Source organism: Passer domesticus, chromosome 7, assembly GCF_036417665.1.
Source record: "Passer domesticus isolate bPasDom1 chromosome 7, bPasDom1.hap1, whole genome shotgun sequence".
NCBI classification, from domain to species: Eukaryota; Metazoa; Chordata; class Aves; order Passeriformes; family Passeridae; genus Passer; species Passer domesticus.
The window spans coordinates 19,349,036-19,369,585 of NC_087480.1; the positions used below are offsets into that span (position 1 = coordinate 19,349,036).

The 20,550-nt window shown below is 60.6% G+C and overlaps 2 protein-coding genes across 8 annotated transcripts; one reads left to right on the plus strand and one right to left on the minus strand.

Moving 5' to 3' along the window:
• Positions 1–20,447, minus strand: SHROOM4 (shroom family member 4). Of its 7 annotated transcripts, none has more exons than XM_064427390.1 (10): positions 19,780–20,447; positions 7,748–7,899; positions 6,493–6,624; positions 4,035–5,982; positions 3,776–3,837; positions 2,780–3,379; positions 2,110–2,532; positions 1,840–2,026; positions 1,008–1,280; positions 1–926 (listed from the first exon to the last, which is right to left on the minus strand). In XM_064427390.1, exons 2-10 carry the CDS (start codon positions 7,759–7,761, stop codon positions 657–659), a joined length of 3,909 nt encoding a protein of 1,302 aa, XP_064283460.1. In that variant the 5' UTR covers positions 7,762–7,899; positions 19,780–20,447; the 3' UTR covers positions 1–656. The 7 variants fall into 7 exon arrangements, with proteins under 7 accessions (XP_064283460.1, XP_064283458.1, XP_064283457.1 ...); XM_064427388.1 differs by lacking the exon at positions 19,780–20,447 and adding an exon at positions 11,187–11,493 and having other exon boundaries at positions 1,008–1,274; XM_064427387.1 differs by lacking the exon at positions 19,780–20,447 and adding an exon at positions 11,187–11,490.
• On the plus strand, positions 12,451–16,721 carry BMP15 (bone morphogenetic protein 15). Its single transcript, XM_064427406.1, has 2 exons — positions 12,451–14,549; positions 15,029–16,721. Exons 1-2 carry the CDS (start codon positions 14,231–14,233, stop codon positions 15,802–15,804), a joined length of 1,095 nt encoding a protein of 364 aa, XP_064283476.1. The 5' UTR covers positions 12,451–14,230; the 3' UTR covers positions 15,805–16,721.
• Positions 20,448–20,550: the final 103 nt, after the last annotated feature.

Consider the following 20,550-nt stretch of genomic DNA (forward strand, 5'->3'; position numbering starts at 1 on the left):
TAGCGCAGGCCTCGATGTATTTGTCCCAGCATCCCATGCCCTGGCAGGGTACCATCCCAAGACACAGGTACACAGCACCTACTGGCACTCACCTCAGCCCCCTGTGGTCCCTCAGCCAGCAAGGAGTGGGTTAAGAACCCGCTGGCTGGGGCCATTGTTTCTGACACAATGAAGAGGAAGAGGATGTTGGGGCTGAAATTCCTTCAGCTCCCTCCAGACAGATGGACAGAGCTGGGCAAACAGACATGACAGCGGGTGAGCACGGTTTAACCCTTTCAGGTGTTGCACGAATAGTAGCTGGGGGATGTTTAAGGCATGTGGTGCAGCACCAGATACAGGTGCTGGTGTCAAGAACAAGTTGGAGGGACCTCATGGGCACAGAAAGACCCATGAGAGTGGTGGTAGCATCCATCCATCTGGTCTTGCTGGGCCATAGGCTGCTGAGTGGCCAGAGCCCATGACAGCTCTATGGCACAACAACCCCTGTCAGCACCTGGACTGGCAACCCCCTCCCCTGCTTGGTAAATCAGAAAAATAAATAAAAGGCAGGGGTTGAACAGATGAACAGACACAGGGAGAATCGACAAGGGGGTGGATCCTCTTTGGCAGCAATCTGGGATCACAGCCAGGATCCCGAAGGGAGACTGGGTAGGGAGCTAGCAGTTCTTGGAGGCCTGGCCAAGGCTCTCGCGCAGGCACCTGAGCTGTTCCTGGCCCAGCTTGATCTTCTCTTCCAGCTCCCTCTGCTCAGCAATGAGGGCCGACTTCATCTTGACGAAGTGCTGGTAGTCCTGGAGGTGCTCGGCGGGCAGGTACCGTGCCACCATGGCACCCACTGCCTCCTCGCGCCGCCCCACGTGCTCCTTCAGCTCTTTGGCATCCTCCAGCTGTGCCACCAGCAGCCGCTGCTTCTCCCGCAGGGCCAGCTGTGGGAAAGACAGCTGTCATTGGCAGGGCATCCCGCAGCCCAAAACCTCATGGGTGAGGGTCCCCTCCCCCATGCCCACCTTGTCCTCAGCAGGGGCGTGCGGCCCGAGGCTGCTCAGGGCAGTTTCCACCCGGGCCAGGCGACCCGAGAGGGAGAGCAGGAGGTTGACCACCTTGTCCAGGTCACCCACGAAGAGGCGGTACTTGTCGAACTCCCCTGGGGTGCAGAGGGCTTGCAGACGAGCAGCCACATCTTCACCCAGTGCCCCATTGGCACTAATGTCCTCCTGCAGCCCACGTTGTGCCTCCTGCAGCACCACCAGCTTGCGGCTCAGACTCTCGATCAGCTGCAGCTGACAAAGCAAAGGGGTCAGGGGTAACTGGAGCCACTCCCCACAGGATCAGGGGACTGGCACAGAGGGGCACTGTGCTGGGGCCAACAGTACACATGAATCTTGTGGTGCCCCAGGTTCCCATGAGCTACTGGCAATTCCCAGTCTCCACAAGAATCTGTCAATGTCTCAGAGTCCATGTGCACCTAATGCATGCCTCCGGTCCCTGTAGGTATCTGGGAACATCCCAGCCCCTACAAACATCAAGCATCTGGAGATGCCGCTGGTCACCACTAGCATCTGGTGAGACTCCCAGATCCTGCAAGCACCTGACAATGCCCCTGGTCCCTGCAGACATCTGGCAATGTCCCAGCCCCGTGTGAGTATATGGTAATGTTCCTGGTACCCGCAAGCATCCAGCAATTACCCCCATGCCCATGAGTGCCCGGTGATGTCCCCAGCTCCCAGAACAACCAGTGATGCCTCAGTCCCTGTGAGCATCCAGAAATCCAGTCTCCATGAGCACCTGACCAGGGCAGTGGGGAACTAAAAGGGAATTGTCCCCAGCAGTGTCTTGTACCTTCTTTTCCACCAGCTCATGGTCCACCTCCTCCTCCTCATCCTCCGAGCTCCCCTCCACTACCTCTGGCAGCGCCTTTACTTTGTTCAGTGGCTCAGTTTTGCCCACTGCAACACCATAGTGCATTGGGAAGGAACTGGAGCTGGCAGCACTCCTGGGAGGCAGTGAGATGGGCTCAAAACCTTGCCTGGGGAGACAGAGATACAGCGATAAGCATTGGGAGGTGTCAGCTTGCCCATGGTATGGAGCCCAGTGCCGTGACAGCCCTACCTGTCCTGTGCCAGGGCCTCCAGGTGCCAGTCCTGCTGCAGACACTTCCGCCAGGCCTGTCGCTCCCCTGCCACCAGTAGCTCACCCATCACCTCAGTGGCCGTGCCAGGGGAAGCCAAGAGGGCCAGGACACTGGTCAGGGAATGGTCCCTGACAGCCATGTCCCACAGCCGTTCCTTGGAGTCCATGCAGCGGGGCTGGGGCCAGCTGCCCTGGCAGCTCACCCCCTCCACTGCTCCAGAATTGGGCTTAAGTGCCTCCAGCAGGGGAGGGCCAGAGCCACAATGCAGGGACAGGGAGCACTCACCCACCCCATGGGGACTGGCACGGCCCTGCTCCTGGTTCTGGATGAGCCTTTGGGGCTGCTCCCCCATCTCCCCGGACCGTTTCATCTTTGTCCGCTTCTCCCCGGCTCCTGACACCCTGTCAACATCCACCCAGGGCATGTCAGCTCCCCTGCCCACCTGTGGGGACAGGGACACCCAGGGCTATGGCCATGCCAGGGAAAGAGGTCAGGGACAGGGACACCCCACAACACAAATAACTCCCACAGGGTGCTCTAAGGATTAGGATACTCTGATACAGAGTACAAGGACCCACAAAAGACCCCTCATGTGTCCCGGCTGTGCTTGCTTTCTCGCTCCCACCCCCATGCCATGGCACCACTTGCCTGCAAATTTCAGCGTTGGCAGCATCAGGCCCAGGAGTCCTGCGGAGTGATCTGGGTGCCTCAGGTTGGGGCCAGGCACCTGATGGAGCAGGGGGGCAAGCAGTGTGCCCCCAGGACTGGTCTTTCTGCTCCCCAGTGAGGCTCTGTGACCGCTCCCTCACTGCCTCAGCAATGCTGCGGATTGGCATTGGGGCAGCAGAAAAGGCAGAGCCATGCCCAGCACCATCTGGTGGGTGCTGGGATGCCCGACGCTGCCTGTACTTCTCCCAGTTGGGCGGAGGTGGGCGGGGAGGTGGGGGGCCCTTCTTTTTGGGGATGCTGGGAGTGTCCAGCTTGGCACGTAAAAGGTCCTTCTGGTCACAGCCCCAGGGGCTGGAAGGTTCCAGGTTAAGATGACTCTCAGAGAAGGCTCTGCCCCTTAGTGGGTGGTGCACTGGATCCGGGGGGCTCTCAGGGGTGTGGGCCAGGCGGTCACTATCCCACAAGAGGTCATGCGTGGATGTGGCCCGGTAGCAGGGTGGCCACTCTGGCTCGGTGTTCTCAGGGCAGGTGCGGAATGGCCCAAGCCTTGGGAAACCCGGTGGGTAGCTGGAGAGCTCACTAGGAAGAGAAGGAGACACCCGTGCTCCCGTACACAGTCACCCATCTGGCAGTTCAGGCCCATTTCATGCCCTGCCTCATTTACCCCAGCTAGTCATCCAGTCACACTGGTGGGAGAAGCCCAGGCTATCCACTGTGCACAGTTCCCTGGAGATGGCCCCAGACCTCTGGGGAAGGGTAAGGAGGGACCACCTTTGCTGTGGACACCTCCTCACACACCCTTGCCTTGTGTGCCCTGCTCCTGCCTCAAAGGGCACCATGCCAAGGATGGCCAAGGAAGTATGGGAGGCACTTTCTACATCCCAGTCAAAATCATGGCAGTCCCCACATCCCCCGATGGAGGTCCCCACTGAGTGGCACACATCCCCAGCACCGTGGCACTTGGCATGGGCTCACCTGATGGACTGGCTGACTTTCCTGGTTATTGCAGGTGGTTCCCACTCATCCTGAGGAAATTCCTGTATGAGGGGGAAGGCAATGTGAAATCCATCCCCCAGCACCTCTGTCCCATCCCATTCAGGCGCAGAAGACTTATAGGCAGTCTGCAGGGCCAATGGGGGAAAAGCACCCCATACCCCAACCCAGGGTCATGGTCCAGGGGTGCAAGGGAGTGTCAGTGCTGCTCCCCAGCACAGTCCCACAGGGCATTACTCACTGGGACGAAAGCTCTCCGGGGGGGCCAGGCATCACTCTCCTCTCGCCCAGGATGGGTAGCCGGGTAGCAGCAATCAGGGCAGCGCACCCAGGACACAGGGTGACAGCGGCATGTGTGGCCACGGGGCACTGGTGGTGGGCACAGGTCCCCTCCACAGTAGCGGCAGGGCTCAGGGCGCAGAGGAACCCCATAGGGGTAGGAGAAGCCCCGCAGGTAATCCAGCTCCCCTGGCCTCCCCAGCGGCTTGTAACAGTGGGGCTGCTCCCGGCAGCACTCAGCATAGGGGCCAGCAGAGCCAGGGCGGCTGGGTGAGGGCGGGCTGTAGGGCTGGTCCACAGAGAGGCGGCGGACATCCCGGTGCTCAGGGCCAGGGGGCTGGAAGGTGCTGGGATCACCTGCTGGCGGCTTGCTGTGCCGGGGTGGTGCCAGTCGGCTGCTCTCCTCAAAGAACCGGCGGCGGTCAGCAAAGGGCAGCAGGACTGCTTCGTCGCTGCCCCGTGGTGGGGAGCTGCAGGCTGCCGGGCCCTGGCTGTAGCCCTCCAGTTCACTGTGGCTGGGCGAGTGTTTTGGCTGCAGCTTGTTTCCCGGGGACCAGCGCCAGTGGCCTCTGGCTGTTGGCACCACCCGCTCAGGGGACAGGGGCCCTTTAGGGGCTGGCACTGGGTCAGGGGTGGGGATACCACGGTCTGCAGAGGGGCCAGAGTTCCTGCTCTCCTCACTTGGTGCGGGGCTGAGACACTCAGGCAGGGCAGGGTGTCGCTCTGCCAGTACACTGCCCTCCGGGGGCTCCTCAGTTTCCTCCACTGGCTCCTCACCAGGTGGAGGTGCACAAGGACCCCGGCTCTTCTGCAGCTGGGCCTTGCGTCGCTGGATCTCGTTGCGCAGGCTGGTGGCAAAGCGGTCGCTGCGGCGGCGCATCTGAGCAGAGCGATGGGGAGGACCCCCAGCCCGCCGGGCCCCTTCCCGGTTCTCCTCCTCCACTGGCCCCTCAGTGCTGAGTACTGGGCTAGCCCCCTGGCCATCCGGCCCGCAGGCTTGCTGCAGTTCAGGGCAGCAGCGGCAGGGCAGTGGGCGGCAGCAAGGCTCTGGGCAGTGTGGGGGATCCTGAGCAGCCCCTGTGGTTCCCCCTCGGCTGCCCTCAGGACGCATTGGGGACAAGGTCCAGCGCTGCCCACTGGGGGCTGGCGAGGCTCGCCCGCTGTTGGTGCCCAGCTGGAGGGAGCGGAACTGGGAGGCCAGCAGTCGCTCGGGAGCACTGTGACGGTGCGACACGTGGCCCTTGAGAGGGGACAGCAATGGGTTGTCACCTGCTGTTGTGGCATCAGGCACTTGGTGTATGCTGTCATCCAGGTATGGCTGGTTGTCAGGCTCCATGCTCTCCCCCCGGAGTGGCTCAGCTGCGCAACGGTCCAGGTGGGAGCTCAGCATGTAATACTGGTCAGCAGAGAGACAGTCCTTTTTGGGGTATGGCACCAGTTTCCTCCTGCCCACTACTTCTGCCTCCCCATCCCGCTGGCAAAGGAAGGTGTCAGAGATCCACCGGCCTTTGGCATGCAGCATGTCCACTGACACTGATGCCTGGCACCTGTCCCCTCTGCCAGCTGGGGCTGCTCGCAGGCTGTCCCTCCTGACAGGGGGCTGGGGGGGCACAGGTGCCCGCCAGGCCTCAGGGTGCCAGCTGGCAGATGGCTCAGCCCCTGTGGTCAGGTAACGCCTGTCAGGGGCTTTGCAGGGGCCTTGAAGGCTGGAATCAATAGACACGGCCTCTTCAGGACGGAGGGAGAGGGCGCAGTCAGAGGCGATGGAGCTGGCAGAGAAGGAGCTGTAGGCCGAGTCCCGCTTGCTGTGGTACATGCCCTGGTCAACGGGTGAGGGGTCTCCTTCACAGCAGGCCTGGCTGGGATGGTCCAGGCTCTCCATGCTCCCGATGGAGCTGCTCCGGTCAGTGCTGCAGTGCCAGGACAGTGGGTTCCACTGCAGGGACAGCTTGCTGCTGCCTAGCCCCACATCAGTGTTACAGGCACCTGCTGCTCCTCATCCAGCTACACAGAGATCCCAAGGAGCCCATCCCCCCACATACACCCTCCCTGGGACAATAGAGCACAGGGCAGCACTACCCCAACCTGCCCTTCACCCCTGGATTGGGGTCACCACCAAGGTTCCCTGGCACTGGCAAGGGGAACAGGCACAGGGAACACAGGGTGTGTGTGACTCCAGCCACTTGAGACCTCCAGCTCTGACAGCCAGGGCAGTGGGACTATGCAGCTCCTGGCTGTCTCCAGCAGAGCCACCGCCCCTTCCTGCTGGGAGCTGGGAGTAAACAGCCAGGGGAAAGGGTAGTGCAGCATGAGGAGTGATGCCCGAAAGTAGTGTGACCAGCCCCACAGCCACAACCCAAGAGGGTGTCCCATCTGCCCTCCCCCTTTGCACAGTCTCATAACTGCCCCCAGGGTCTCACCTGACATCACACCCCGAAGGCCAGGAGAGGCTGAAGGCATCAGCCGGGCAGTGCATGGTGGGGACGTCTGGGCGGCTTTCGGCAAGTTTGGCCACGTGCCAGGAATGGGGCCGGAAGACGGGCACGCTCCTCCTGCCAAGAGCAACAGCGGGAAAGGACAAGAATGGGGAGGAAGCCAGGCCAAGGAACCGGGGCTGAAGTCACTTCCTACGGGGTTTCCTGTCCCCCCCAGGCCAGCACCCGCCCAAAAGGGCATGGCAGCAAGGACAGTCCAGTCCTGCAAGCACCCGGCACTGGGCAAGGGGATCTCACCGCTCACCCAGCTGGCCAGGGCTCCCCAGACTGCAGCATCCCTGCTGCCGCATTAACAGGAGACCGAGGACATGGCCCCTGCATAGCCCATAGGCAATGACCTGAGCAGGGCAAGTGTCTCTGCTGGGACTGGATCAGCTCCACCAAGGGACACTGGGGCCACTTCTGTCTCCACTGTAAGCCTGACCTTCCCCCTTGTTCTTTTGTCCCTCAGTATCTGCAGCAAGCACCAGCCACATCATGTCTCTAGGAAGGGTCCTGTGCTGGTCCCTGTCCCACCCCTCCCAGCATCCATAGGAGTCTCCAGCCCCCCCAGCAAATGCCACTGTACAAACACGTCAGAAGCCACCTCCTGTACCTCCCAAATGCCAAGTGCTGCCACAACATTTACTGACTGGATGAGAGCAGCAAGCTGTGCACAGGGTCAGCACAGGGACTTCCCAGAACCCCCAAACTCACCATGGATGATGCTGAGCCCCAGCACAGTCCCGTGGGACCCCTGCCCCTTGGGCAGTGCCCTTGCGCCGTCCCTGCCCCTGAGTGCTGCTGGAGCTGGAGTCAGTCAGGATGCAGCCAGGGAATAGATGCAGTTGGAGGGGCTGGGAGGGGAAGGGACTGCAAGGCCCAGCCCTGTCTCTCCTTCCTTTCCCAGGCAAGCAGGCAGGCAGGAGGCAGGCAGCAGGCAGGAAGGGAGAGGAGCGGCCACGCTTGAGGATACCGCCCAGCAAGGGGGTGGTGAGCCCGAGGCACTGCCCTGGCTCTGCTGGATGTGGAACCCCCACTTAGTGGGAGTGCTGACAGCAGCAAAGGGGCTGCTCCCCACCCTGTCCCAGCAAGGGGCACCTCCAAGCTGGAGACAAGGGCCCCTCCAAGTTCCTGCCAGTCCCCCAGGCAGCTGAAGTCCCACTGTCCCTCCCTGTGTCCCTTCCACAGCACTGCCAACCTGCGAACAACCATCTTCAGAGTGCGGTAGGAGCCCTTGATGAGGATGAGAGCCTCCTGGCGGGATCCGTACAGTGGCGTCCCACTGATGTTCACCAGCTCATCACCTGGCTGCAGCCGGCGGGACAGTGCAGCCTTGCCCCCATCCTCCACCTGGGTGACAGAGAGGGGCATCAAGGGGGGCACAGCCCCCAGAATATCCCAGGGGATGTTCCATGGCCACCACGTGTCAGAGGAGAAAGAGACTTCAGAGAAGGTGCCTGAGCCCCAGGCACCACAGAGGGATTTGTGGGGCCAGGCTCTCCCCCTTCTCTGGTCACATGAATTTCTGAGCAAAGGCATCAGGGAGGGGGGAGAAAGAAAAATGTCCCATCACAGCAGATTCCCTTGCAGGCAGCACAAGGGCCCTTTGTCTGGCATGGACGCCAGCCCCCTGCCACTGCTTCCAACCCCACATTGAGCCTGTCTGGGTACCCGTGGTGATTTTGACGCCCAAAGGATGCCATCCCACCCTATGTGCACATAGGAGACAATAGTAGGGGAAGTGCTGAGCCCTGGCATGTGCCTACCCTCCCTGACACCCATGGCCAAAATGAACCTGGCACCCTGTATTGCTGTGCTTACAGGAATACTGCCAGCACATGAGATCCTGGCCCATGCCCTCTGCCCTAGCTGGTAGGTGCAGTCCTGGCAGCCCTGGGACAAGCAGTGACCAGCTGGGCTAGGCAGTGCCCATTGCCAGCACTGATCTCTGCCCATCCTGCCACTGCAATGGCCAGGGATTGCCAAGTCCACACCACAGGGCTGGCAAGCAACTGGAGCTGCTTCTGCATGGTGGCAGTAGCACAGGGCATGCAGGTGCATAAGGCAGGACCTGGGGTGCCCCATGCCCAGCATGGATGTGGCAAGACCCTACAGCCACCTGCAAGGCAGAGCTAACCTGGCCCCATACTGGGGCTCCTGCACCCACCCTGCCCATGGGCTCTTCACCTTGTCCAGTTGCTCCCAGGCCTGGCCAGGGAATGAGCTCTGCTCACAGTGCCTGCAGAACCAGTCTGGGCAGCAGCCAGGCCCCAGTGCCAGGGAGCACACATGGCTTCCTGGCAGGTCAGTCACTGTGCATGCGCCCCTGGGCACCACTTTCCAGCCCTAATGCTGGGCAGGGCTCAGGGGGCATTCCACTACCCCTGGACAAAATGTCACCTTAGGAGGGAGAAAGGCAGGGGCAGCCAAGCCTCCTGCTCAGTGCACCACTGCTCCATGGCTTTGCCTGGCACAGCTGTGCCCAGAACCAACAGCTCTCCCATTTCTCCAGGGATCTTAGCACCACAATGCCATACAGAGGCTGGGCACAGCCCAGTGTGCCTGCCTGTGCAGGCAGGCTGCCCTCCTACCCAGATGTCAGCCATGGGGCTGCCTTCCTGGCAGGGGACCCTGACTGCCTGTGAGGGCTCCCAGTCCTACCATGCAATCCGTGGAGTACCTGGGTTTACCCCATGCCATGCTGCTGCCCACAACTGGGCACCAGAAGAGCGTGCAAGGCAGGCTGCACCTTCACCTCAGTCCTCTCTCCAGACACGTGCCCACCACTCCTGCCTGCCACCACCATGGGGATGAGTCAGAGGTGAAAGGTGTCTCCACTTGCTGCAGGACACAACCAGGTCTGCCCCCATGTCTGGGCCATCACATGCACTAGGATGGACAGGCTCAGCCCTGGCATCACTCACCAGGGCCTAAATTTGGCACAAAGAGCCCCTTGTTCTGCCTTTGCCACAGTGAACTCGGCACTGGCAGCCAAACACACACTGTCTGGCTGAGCCAGCCCAGGACGCTTCCCAAACACCATCCCTGAAGTTCACTCTGGGTCCTAATGGTGGGCACCAGATGGCTCACGGGAATGTCTGTCTGTCTCAGAAGAAACTTGTCTTAAGAATCACAACCAGAACAGTGCCAGAGCTGTGCTCACCCTGCGCCACACAAGTCTCCATCCTTGCCGCTGACGTGCCCAGGGAAGCCTGTGCCGGAGGGGAGGGCATCTGCAGCCCCATGGAAGGCTTAAGATCGCGTGGGACTCTGCCACAGAAAGGGATCCTGCCCGGAGTGGGCTCAGAGGCTAAACTCCGTCACCGAGTACGGGGACGCCCTTCCTCTTTCCGGCCCGCGCCCCCCGCGCCACAGGCGAGGGCCGCCCCCTCTCCGCACACACCTCGGCCGGCCGCAGCGGTGACCCCGGGGGACCCTCCCCTGAATGCACAAGGCGCTGCAACAAGCCCCTTTTGTCTGCCGAGCACACGCGGTGGTGGCGTGTCCGTGGGAGCGCGGGGGCCGACACCCCGCAGCCCGCAAGCCAATCCCCTTCTCAAAAGTGGTGAGGAACATCTCCTCGCCGGCAACCGGCGGACCCACGGGGACCCACCACCCCGAAGGCCAGCAGCGAGGAGGGACGCGGGCACTTACTCCCTCGGCGCCCAGCTCCCCACCCGCCGGCGGTGCCACCTCAGGGCGCAAGGCTGGGACTGGAGCCACTTTTCCAGCTCCCCCAGCCAGACCGCGCTGGCCGCGTCCCGCCGAGGGCGTGGAACGGCCCGGGGGTGCAGTCGGCCCGGCTCGAGGCAGGGAGCAGCCCCGGGGCCGTCAGCCCGGCCCGCCGCACCCCGGCTCAGCAGGACGGCGACACCGGGCGGGCAGGCGGCCAAATCGTCCGGCGACAGGGCCCCGTCCGAGCTCCCCTGGTCGCTGCCCTGCTCCTTGCGGGTCTCCTGGCGAGTCTCCCCGCGGAGCGATGCGCTGGCGGGGGCCGAGGGAATCGGTGACCCTCTGTGTGGTGAGACGTCGGGGCCGCAGCGGTCACCCTCACCATCTGCTCCCGGCTCCGGCCGGGCTCCGCTCGGCATCGCACCCCGGCGCCAACCCCGTCCCGGGCACGGTCCTGCCCCCGCGTTCCAGGGGTGGCGGGGCATGACGGGACGGACTCTGGTTCCACCACCGTGGCCCTACACGTCCCCGCGGAGTCCGGTGCCCGGAACGCCCGTAGGCGCGGCACCGACGGATGGGCAGACAGGGGGCTGAGCTCCCACGGCTACAGCCCGCGGGACGGCACTGGGAAAGACGTGAGGGGGAATGTGGGGCCGCTCCCGACGCCAGCCCAACGGATGTGCCAGAGGAATTTCTTCCTGCCGCCGGGCCCGGGCTGTCCCTCCGCCCCTCTCGCTCTCAATCTTCACGGCGACTCTAAGTGGAGGGCCGCGGAGATCGTACGTGCGAGTGGCCGTCCCCGACCCGCCGCGCCAGGACACGAGACCTCGCGGCCGGGGCTCCCGCACCCCCGACGCCGCCGCGCCCCGGGTGACCTGCCATCTTCCCGCGCCCCGCCACGGGCGGGAGGCCCCTCGCGGGGGCATGTCGCGGAGCCCACGCGGGACTCTGCCGGCGACTCCTACCTTGGAGACGATAAGGGGCTCGCCGTGCTCTAGCCCGCCGCGCAGCGTGAAGCCCCAGGGCGCGCCCCCCTGCAGCTGCACATGTACGTACTGGGGGGCGCCGGGCCGGCCCTCGGCCCGCTCCATGGCGGCTACAGCTACAGCCCCATCCCGGCCCAGCCCCGAACTGTGGAGGAAATGACACCCCCGCCTGCCCGGGCTGAGCGGCGCGGGGCGAGTGCGGGGCGGGGCCGCTCCGCACCGGGACTGCTCCGCCGCCGCCAATGAGGCGCGGGGGGACGGCGGCGGCCGGTTCGGCACGGCTCAGCACAGCTCATGGCATGGCTGTGCACACAATAGCACAGCACCTTTCTACTCAGTACCGTGGCATACCATCCTTTAGGCAAGGGACCTGACGTGAGCTGCTTGGCTCATCTTGGTACAGCCCAGCCGGTGTATTTCAATTCAGTCCAACTCAACCCAGCATGGCACGATATGGAAGGCTGGCAGACCTCAGTGCACCACGATACATCACAGTTCAGTTCAGCGTGGGGTGGCAGAGGGGCCAGCATGGGTTAACTGGCCCAGCATGCCTCAGCCTGGCATGCCTTGGTGCAGTTCAGCTGGGTTGGCACATTCTGGCTTGTCTCAGCTCAGTTCAACATGACACAGGGCTAGCAAAGTTGAGTTTGGTACAGCGCAGAATGACCAGGGGCCTCATCTGGCTTAGCTCCACTTGGCCTGGCCCAATTTTGTTCAGTGCAGTTCAGCTTGGTTGACTTGGACAAGCAGGGCTGGCAGAGTTCAGTTCAGCAGAGCTTGGCTTGGCTTGACTTAGCTTGACCATGCACAGTTTCAGCTCAAAATGACCCATTTGGGTTCAGCACAGTATGGTGCCAGGAACACACACCAATAGGGACTGCTCAGCACAGCGTAGCTGTTCAACACCACTCAGGTAGGTACAAGAGGGTGGCAGTAGGGTGATGCAGCCCCCCCGGCTCCCCACCATGTAGTCACAGTGGCACCCCAAGCTCCACTGCCTGCAGGCCAGCACATGCTGCTGGCTCCTGTCTGACCTACCCATGCCAGCCCCCACCCTGTCCATATCCTGCCGGGCACTTTAGGGTGTGCCTGGCAGTTTGGCCGTTCTTCACCTTTGTCTTTTCCCTGCTAGGGCCAGGAGAGGCAGCTGTACCGCTTGGGGGGGGGGGGGGGGGGCGCGGGGGGAAGCTAGCAATGGCAGCCAGGGATGGTGGGAATGGATCATCATGGATTCCCGGGGGAACCCGAGAGTCCTGCTCCTCCCCTTCCCGCCTGGGGCCACGACTCTTACTCATCTCCTTCCCAGACAACCCGCCCGGAAAGCTCTGCTCTGCAAGCAGCGCCTACAGCCCCGGTTGCCCGCCATGGCCTGGGAGGCTCAGCTTGCAGTGCCAGGCTGGTTCATTCCCAGTGCTGGAAGGATCTCAAGTTTTTTTGGTAGTCCCTGTCCACAAGCACCTGTCTTGAACTCTGCCTGCTGCCTCTGCAGCCCAGCTGCAGCCAGACCAGTACAGCCAGAGTGTCACAGGGCACAGGGTAGAGTGGTACCTGGGCTATTTTTAGTGCTTGAGCCCACCCAGGAGACATGCATAACTCCCCCCCATACAGCCTTGATATGTCCACCACCCTGACCCCACCTGCCTTGTAATGCCCCCAAATAATGACTGGCTGCTGCCATGTCCAGACTTTTCCCAGCCTTGACTGGCTTGTCTGACCCTTGTGTGCTTTCCCAAATGAGTAACAAGGGCTGCCTGGCCAGGCAAGAGGGCTCTTGCGCCCTGGCTCCTCATATGGCCCCATAGCACATTTAGCACCACACACACCCCCACACAGCCCTCCCAGCCCTTAGCACGGTGCCCAGCTGGCACCAAGAAGGGTGGGCAGCAGACACCAGTATAATCTCTCCAGCTCTTCCCATGTCCCTATGCCTGCACCAGTGATTCCCAACCAGTGTGCTCACTCTCTGGCCACTTCCATTCCAGCAGGAGAGCAACAGTGTACTGTGGGTCTGGGCACAACACCAGGGGCTCTGGAGGTGGGACTGGCTGCAGCTGCCCACACCACACTATAGTGTGCCCAGAGGGCATTTCCCAGGCAAGCACTGTCCCCAGTACAGAAAGTGGCTCAAGTGACCCATGCCAGCAAGAGGGTGAGCATCATGCTCACCTCTCGGCTTTGAGCAGGTGATGGCAGAAAGACCTGGAAACTCGTTAAGGTAGGCAAAGTTGCAGGCATGCTGATGGTGGTGGCAGCATGATGCCTACAGTGGGGTACTGCTGGCTTACCCAGACATACTGCTAGGCTCAGGGTCACTGCTCACCCATGTGTCTTAGTGCCAGCTGGACAGAGTGAGGCACTGGGCAGCCTGGCTGTGCTGTGGGACTGCTGGGGAGCAGAACTCCAGGCTCTGTGTCTGCTTGGGGCAGTGCAGACCAGCATGCAGCAATGGGCACAAAGTTGATGAGCTGCTGATGGAGAGTCAGCAGAGTGGAGGGAGCTGGAGGGACTCTCATCGCACAAAAGCAACCTCTTAGGCTCTGTCTAGCCCCAGGGACCCAGGGAGCTCCTGCCTCTTTAAAACCTGATTAAGTCCATGCCTTTAAAATGGGCCTGGGCAAGGACCTCCTACCCTGTAGGAGGAGGCTGAGTCAGGAGCAGGTGGGCTGAGTGAGCTGATTCTCCCACCCCACTTCACCCCACTCCCCTACCCTTGCACCTTTACAGCTCCCATAGCCAGGCTCTGTTGGGCTAGCTTTGCTCCTGGTCTGGATTTTAGTCTGGAATTTGTCCCCCTTTTTGCACAGATTCCCCCCACCTTTCTATTCCTGTGCCAAGCTGAAGCAGCTGGTGTGGTTGTCCTGTCTTGATAGAAGCTGGAAGCACCCTGGGATCCTTTTGCTGGTGCCCGCAGTCAGCTCTCCCTCTCAAGTGAGGAGAAGCATGACTGCAGGTTTTCCCTAATTCTTCTGCTGGCCAGCCCCACCTTGTCCCTCTTACCTGCTCCCTCCCAACATTCACCTATCATGGCTATGCCCTATCCTTTCACCAGCCTCCTCCTTCTCCTTGTTGTGCCCCTTTCCCAGGCTGCAAACCAGTCCCCACTGCCCCTTGCCTCCCTGCCCGCTGTCCCCACCCTGCCCCTCCTGCAGGCCCTGCAAACCCGGGCTCCAGGCAGCCCAGGCTGGCAGGTGGGGCCAGCCAGTGGACAGCCCCTGCGCTACATGCTGAACCTGTACCGGCGTGCTGCTGACCGCGAAGGCCGGCCCCGCCGCAGCCGCAGCCTAGGCACCAACACCATCCGCCTGGTCCAGGCCAGTTCCCATGGGGGTCAGCCCTGGGCAGGTAAGGAACTGGTGAGCACTAAGGATAGTATGGGCACTTAGCAGAGCTAGCTGGGTGGCTTGAGCTCTGAAGGTGAGGTCTCTTGCCTGCTTCCTTCCCCCTCTCTACAGTGTCCTGGCTGTGTTGCTCTTGGCCATGGGGTTCCACTTGGCAGGAGTCCAAGGATCTACCCCAGGGATGAGATGGGCAAATGCATAGCTGGCCCTTGTGTGCCCTTCTCTCCTTCCCACTCTGCCTAATGCTCTGCCAGGCTAATGGTGTTGGTGGAGAGGATGGGAAATGTTACAGATTCTTTGCCCTTCATGCCACCAGCAAGCCTTGGCTCATGGCTTCTGTTTGCTGCAGCTTCTGCCTTGTGCTGGGGCAGATGGCTGTCACAGACTCTGCTGTGCTGTGTGGCGCTGTGGCAGCACCATGAGAGAAAGGGATGCTCCACAGTGCCTCCTGCACTATGCTAACAAGTCACTGCTTCCCTGCAGGTCGCTGGTACTTGCAGGCCCTCACCTACCACATGGAGGGCCAGCCAGAGGTCGAGCACCTCCTCAGAGCTACTGTGGTCTACCTGCCCAGTCTGTCACTGGCCCACGGTCGCCTTCTCTGTGCTCTGGAGCTGGTGATGGCTGATGAGGCACCCAGGGTGCTGCTCAGCCCTACTGCCCGTCCCCGCCATGGCTGGGCCGAAGTTGACGTCACACCTTATCTGGTGCTGGGAAACAGCAGCGTGGGGAGCCTGGCACTGCGGCATGTCTGCGTGCGTGCTGGCCGAGCAGGAGGCCACGATGCCCCTGTGGCCCCTGGCCACCCTTTCCTCCTTCTCTACCTTAATGATACCCAGGCAGGGTTGGCACCTCTGGCAGCAGAGCCCCACCGACACCGACGCGATACGGGGACATTGGCTCATGACCTGCCCAAGTACCTGCAGGACCAGGGAGGGGAGAAGAGTGACTGTTCCCTCCGCCCCTTCCCTGTCAGTTTTGCACAGCTGGGCTGGGACCACTGGATCATTGCTCCTCACCGCTATAACCCACGCTACTGCAAGGGCACCTGTCCCCACCTGCTCCGCTATGACTTCCACGCACCCAACCATGCTGTGGTGCAGGGTTTTGTTCATCAGCTGGTGGATGCCAGTGTGCCCCGGCCCTCCTGTGTGCCCTATCGCTACAGCCCCATCAGTGTCCTCATGATTGAGCGCAATGGAGGCATACTGTACAAGGAGTACGAGAATATGATTGCAGAGTCCTGCACTTGCCGGTAATTTCCACTGCTCCAGCACATCACCCCTGGGCTCTGCCTCTTCCTGCAGATCTGGACTTTAGGGTTTATCTTGCTCTGCCTGGGGCTCACTTGGCTCATCTCCCCTCCCCATGCAGTGCTGCTCAGTGGGGAGGTTTTACAATGACAGTTTTATGTAAATTGTGGGTTTTTAAAGGCAGGAACCTGTGCTGGGGTGGTTGCCCTATGGCATCTGTCCTTCCTGCAGCCCCCATGGCTGCTGCCTGGTTTTGGTGGGCAGGGGGGCTTGGCCTGATGTTCTCAGATATGAGGTGTGTCCCTAAACTGGAGTACAAAGCTCTTAGGAGATGGCTGGGAGTCTCCTGGTGGAGCGAGGGCAGGGAGGGAGGAAGTCCAGGTGTCTCTGTGTTTTGCACCTGACATGTTGGTGGTGTCAGGATCTGATGTGACCCTGCCCTGTGGCATTCCTTCCCAACTCACATGCACCCCATCCCTATCTAGTTTCAACTGCAGAGGCATCTCACCAGGCTGAGAATTTGGGCTGGAGGGAGGAAGCCTCTCTCCTCCCCTGGATTTCTGCTCTGGAAGGGCTGTGAAAAACTGGAGGGACCTGAGCTGCCATCTCTGCTTCTGGTGCTAGAGGCCAAGGCAGCTGTCTGTGCTGGGCTCTGCCTGCTGTTTCCTTTGTCACACTTGTTCTTCAACTCCTTGGCTTGCCCTCTAGCAGGGCTCAGGTCTTGTTCCCAGAGGTCAGATTCCTGTTGCAGATGTCTCTCTACCTTCTTGCACTCTTGCTGTCACACAGGCCTTGGGCTCTGCTGGGCTTCTGGTATGTCCCTGTTCCCAGAAGGGTCAGTCCCACTCTCAGCACCCCTGCTGCCTGACTTTTCTCTATTTATTTCTTGACTGTGAATAAATAAATTGATTGATTTTGCTAAAGACCATCTTGGCCTGTTCTTGCACTGTCCCCGGGGTGCAGCAGGTGCATCCTGGGATAGCTTGCCCTAGGCTGTATCCCTGTGCAACTGCCCTTGTGCTTCCATTGGAGGGGGTGGGTGCAGGGGTAAATCCCAGCTGGTTCAAGCAGGGCCTATGAGAAGTGCCTCCCCTGCCCTAGTGCAGAGGAGACGACATGTGGCTGCAGGCAGCTGCCTCCATGGGACTAGGAATGAGAGATGCTCTGCATCCCTCTGTATGGGGCAAGTCCTAGGTCACCATGGAAGAGCAATGAGCCAGGTCTCCTGGGTCTGTCTGTCACCATGGCCAAGGCATTTCTCTGCTGGGGCTATTGTGGGTAGGTATCTGCAAACAAACCTGACTGCTGCTGGATATGGTGCCCTGTCTGCAGTGCTAGAGCAAAATTTCCATTCTTTGAGCAGCAAGGCATGGTGGCAGTCATCATCCTTGGTTTTAGAGCTGGGGGGCACTGTCACCTGGGTGCTGTTTCTCCACAGCTCATGCTTTTGCCAGGGTCTCCTCTTGCTTGGGGTCCAGCCCCTTCTGTTATTGCTGGCCCAGGCTCCATGGGGATGTTTCAGCAATTTTTTTTCCATGAGTGCTGTTGGATGGGGCCCTGTAAACGCCAATCGCTCCCTCTCCTACCAGTCTCAAAGTTTCTTTCCCATCCTGGAAGAGTGAAAAACCATAGAGCCCCAGGTTCTCTCTTGTTCCTTGTCCCCAGCTATCCACATCTTGGTGATGAGTGGGGAATGTCTTCTGCTTTTTTGGAAGCTCACAGATCTGAGCCCTATCAATCACTAAGCAGGTGCTGTTGATTCATTCAGGCAAGTGATGGTAAAAGACATGGAGAGGGGCAGGCTCCCAGCCCTGGACACCCCTGGATGCCAGTGCTGCCTCCCCGCCCCCCGCCTCAACCTGCTGCCAGCACCCCTTGCACCAGCTGGGCACCTGGAGCTGGGTGAGCACTGGAGTCTGTCACCCCAGCCCTAGGTGCATTTATGCACTGTGCCAACGAGCTCTTGAGTCTTTTGGGATGGGCCTGTTCCTTGAGTACCTATGGGTGCCCAGGAGCTGCTCCAGCAGCAGGATCACCTCTGTGCTGGTAGTGGGAAAGGTGCTACCACAGAGATGGAGGAGCAGTGATTCAGGGTAAGATTCACTGTCCCCAGCTGACTCCAGCACTGTGTCTGCATCATTGCTGGGAGTGCAAGGCACAGGGTGCAGTCACCCTAGACTGCTGCCTGGGTGCACCTTGCAGGGATGATCTTCCTGCAGATCCCGCAGCTATGTGAGCCCCTTGGGCACAGCCTGGCATTCCATTGGGGAGCACCAGGAATCCTGGCTTTGGAGACACGCACCCCAAGCCACCCTCAGGTAGGGATCTTGCCTATGGAGGTGCTGTTGGCACAGGGGGCTGCACTGGCCCTTTTCTCTCCCCCAGGCCAGCTAGTGCATCCCTGTTCCCTTCTGCCTTGTTCCCAGCTCCTTCTCCTGCCCCAAACCCCACACCGAGGCTTTGCTTTGTTTCCACGGGGTGCCCATTCACTATCCCTCCTGCTGCCCCTCCTAAGTGGGCATGAGCGCCTCACACCCCACATCCTGCAGGCTGGCACTGGGCAGAGAGGGGATGTGTCCCATGTGCCCTTGCAGTGCTGGGGCAAATCTAGGCTGGGCACAGTACAGGGGCACCAGGATGGAGATCCCTCAGCTGTGGAGATCAGGTGCTCCCCAGGCACCTTGCCAGGACTGTAGCTGGATGCAAATGGTGATGGCCAGAATCCAGATGCCTTATGGGTGCCCTGCAGAGATGCTGGCGGCTCCCAGCTGGGGCTGTTTCTCTGCCCAGGGCCACTCAAAAATTATGCAGAGCCATTACCTGAGAGGAGCAGTGCCTAGTGGAGGCACCTGACAGATGGAGTTTGAAACACTATGGAAGCCTCAGCACTCAGAATGGCTGACAGGACCAGTGCAGTCCCCACTACCATCTCCAGGAATCACCATCAGCCTGGCACTACTCCTCTCTCTCATCTTGCTTCTCTACAGCTCCCTCCAGGTGGGTCTTGGCATGAGGGGAAGGTGCCAGGTGACTCAGGACATTCCTCCCTTCCCCATCTGCCCTTCTGGATGTTCCAGGAGCCCCAGGGGGTGGGGAGCACATGGCCACCCAGATACCCCTTCTAGAGGATGGAGAGCAGCAGACCCCTGGGTGCCCACTGCTGGCACAGCACAGCACTGAGTGTGTCACCAGAGCCTGCAGGAACTGGGGACCCCTGCTCATCCCCTGCATCACCCCGTGCCTAACCTTCTCTGCATGCCTGGGACTCTTAATGTCCCTCATCCCTACAAGCCCTGTGACCCGTTCCATGTACCCTGATGTCCCCAGCCATGGGGCCTCAAAAGTACCCCAACCCCATCAATTTTGGGAGTTCTCGACTCTGGGACCCCCACCCCTACACTATTCCCCACTGCCCACATTCCAGGGACCTCCTGTGCCCACCATTGTGGTGTCCTCCAGCTCCAGTGACTCCAGCCTAGGCATCCCCCAGCAGAGCCCAGCTTTGGCCTCCCCCATCCAGGTGCCTCCAGCTCAGGGATGCTCTCGCTCTGGACACCCTGGCACAGTGCTCATAGCTGCTCTGCCCCACAGGGCTGGGTGTGTGCCCCACCACAGTATGAGTGCTGACAGCCACTAGCATCCCCAGGAATGCCCACTGTGCACTGGGATCCCCAGAGACCAAGGGACTCACTCACTGCTGGGACAGGACTCTCCAGCAGCCATATGTCCTGTGAGTTGGACCAGGGGGAGACTGTGCTGCCGAGCTCCCTGGAGCCATGCTGTGGCTGGGCTGCTCCAGACGCTCTGCACAGAAAATAAACCTAATGCACCCTGCCCACATTCAGCACCTTCTTGCCCCTGCCTAGCTGTGCAAAGGCAGGTTACATGGATGACAGGATCATGTGTGCCTCAGGGTGGCACATGGCACCTGCGGGCTCCTGTCTCCCACCCAACAGCTGCAGAGTCCAACGCAGCACTCACCTGGCCCCCATGTGCCCAAAGGGGTCCCCGGGATGAGGCGTGCTGTGGCCTTCAGGAGCCCACTGTGCCCAAACACTGCTGGTGCATCTATGTGGCTGCACATCTGTATGATGCACATGTCTGCCTGCACCTGTGCACGCAGGTGTATGCAGTGTATGCCTGTGTGTGCACATGTGTATAATTGTGTATGTGCATGGGAAGTGTGTCCGTGTGCTTATGCGTGTGTGCTTATAGGTGAGTGTATCTGTGGGTATCCACAGGTTTGCACACCTGTGAATGTACGTGTGTGTGTATTTCTGTGCACGTGTGTGTGTATTTCTGTGTGCTATGAACACACAGAAAAGCAAAGCATAGCTGTGTACACATGTGTGCATATGGAGGTATGTGTGCACACGAGTCTGCCTGTGCATGTGTTCCAGTGCAGGTAGGTGTGTGCACACCTGTACGTGTGTGCATGTCTGTGCATGCCCATGTTTCTATGTGCACGCGCACACCTATGGACTTTTCCATGCCTCTGTCCACATGCATGTCGTTGTGTCTGGCCATGCACCTAGCATACGTATGCGTGTCCATACAGACCCACACTGGTATGTGTACCTATCTGTGTGGCCGGCCGTCTGTGTGTCTGTACAGTCTCACACCAGTACGCGAATCAATCCGTGCGTCCCTGCGCCACACCACACGGCAGTCCATGCATCTATTCCACACCAGCACAGGTATCCGTGCGTCGGCGCGTCCGTCCCTGTACCCGAGTATCCGCGTGTGTGGCCG

Bases quoted from the DNA above. Each gene is read 5' to 3' on its own strand.
- SHROOM4 (XM_064427387.1), bottom strand. From the start codon at position 11,312: ATGGAGCGGGCCGAGGGCCGGCCCGGCGCCCCCCAGTACGTACATGTG. The intron at 7,900-11,186 runs GTAGGAGTCGCC...TCTGTCACCCAG, and splicing joins AGCCCCTTATCGTCTCCAAG to GTGGAGGATGGGGGCAAGGC. The intron at 5,983-6,492 runs GTGAGACCCTGG...CTGGCACTGCAG, and splicing joins CCTTCGGGGTGTGATGTCAG to CACTGACCGGAGCAGCTCCA.
- BMP15 (XM_064427406.1), top strand. From the start codon at position 14,231: ATGGCTATGCCCTATCCTTTCACCAGCCTCCTCCTTCTCCTTGTTGTG. The intron at 14,550-15,028 runs GTAAGGAACTGG...GCTTCCCTGCAG, and splicing joins TGGGGGTCAGCCCTGGGCAG to GTCGCTGGTACTTGCAGGCC.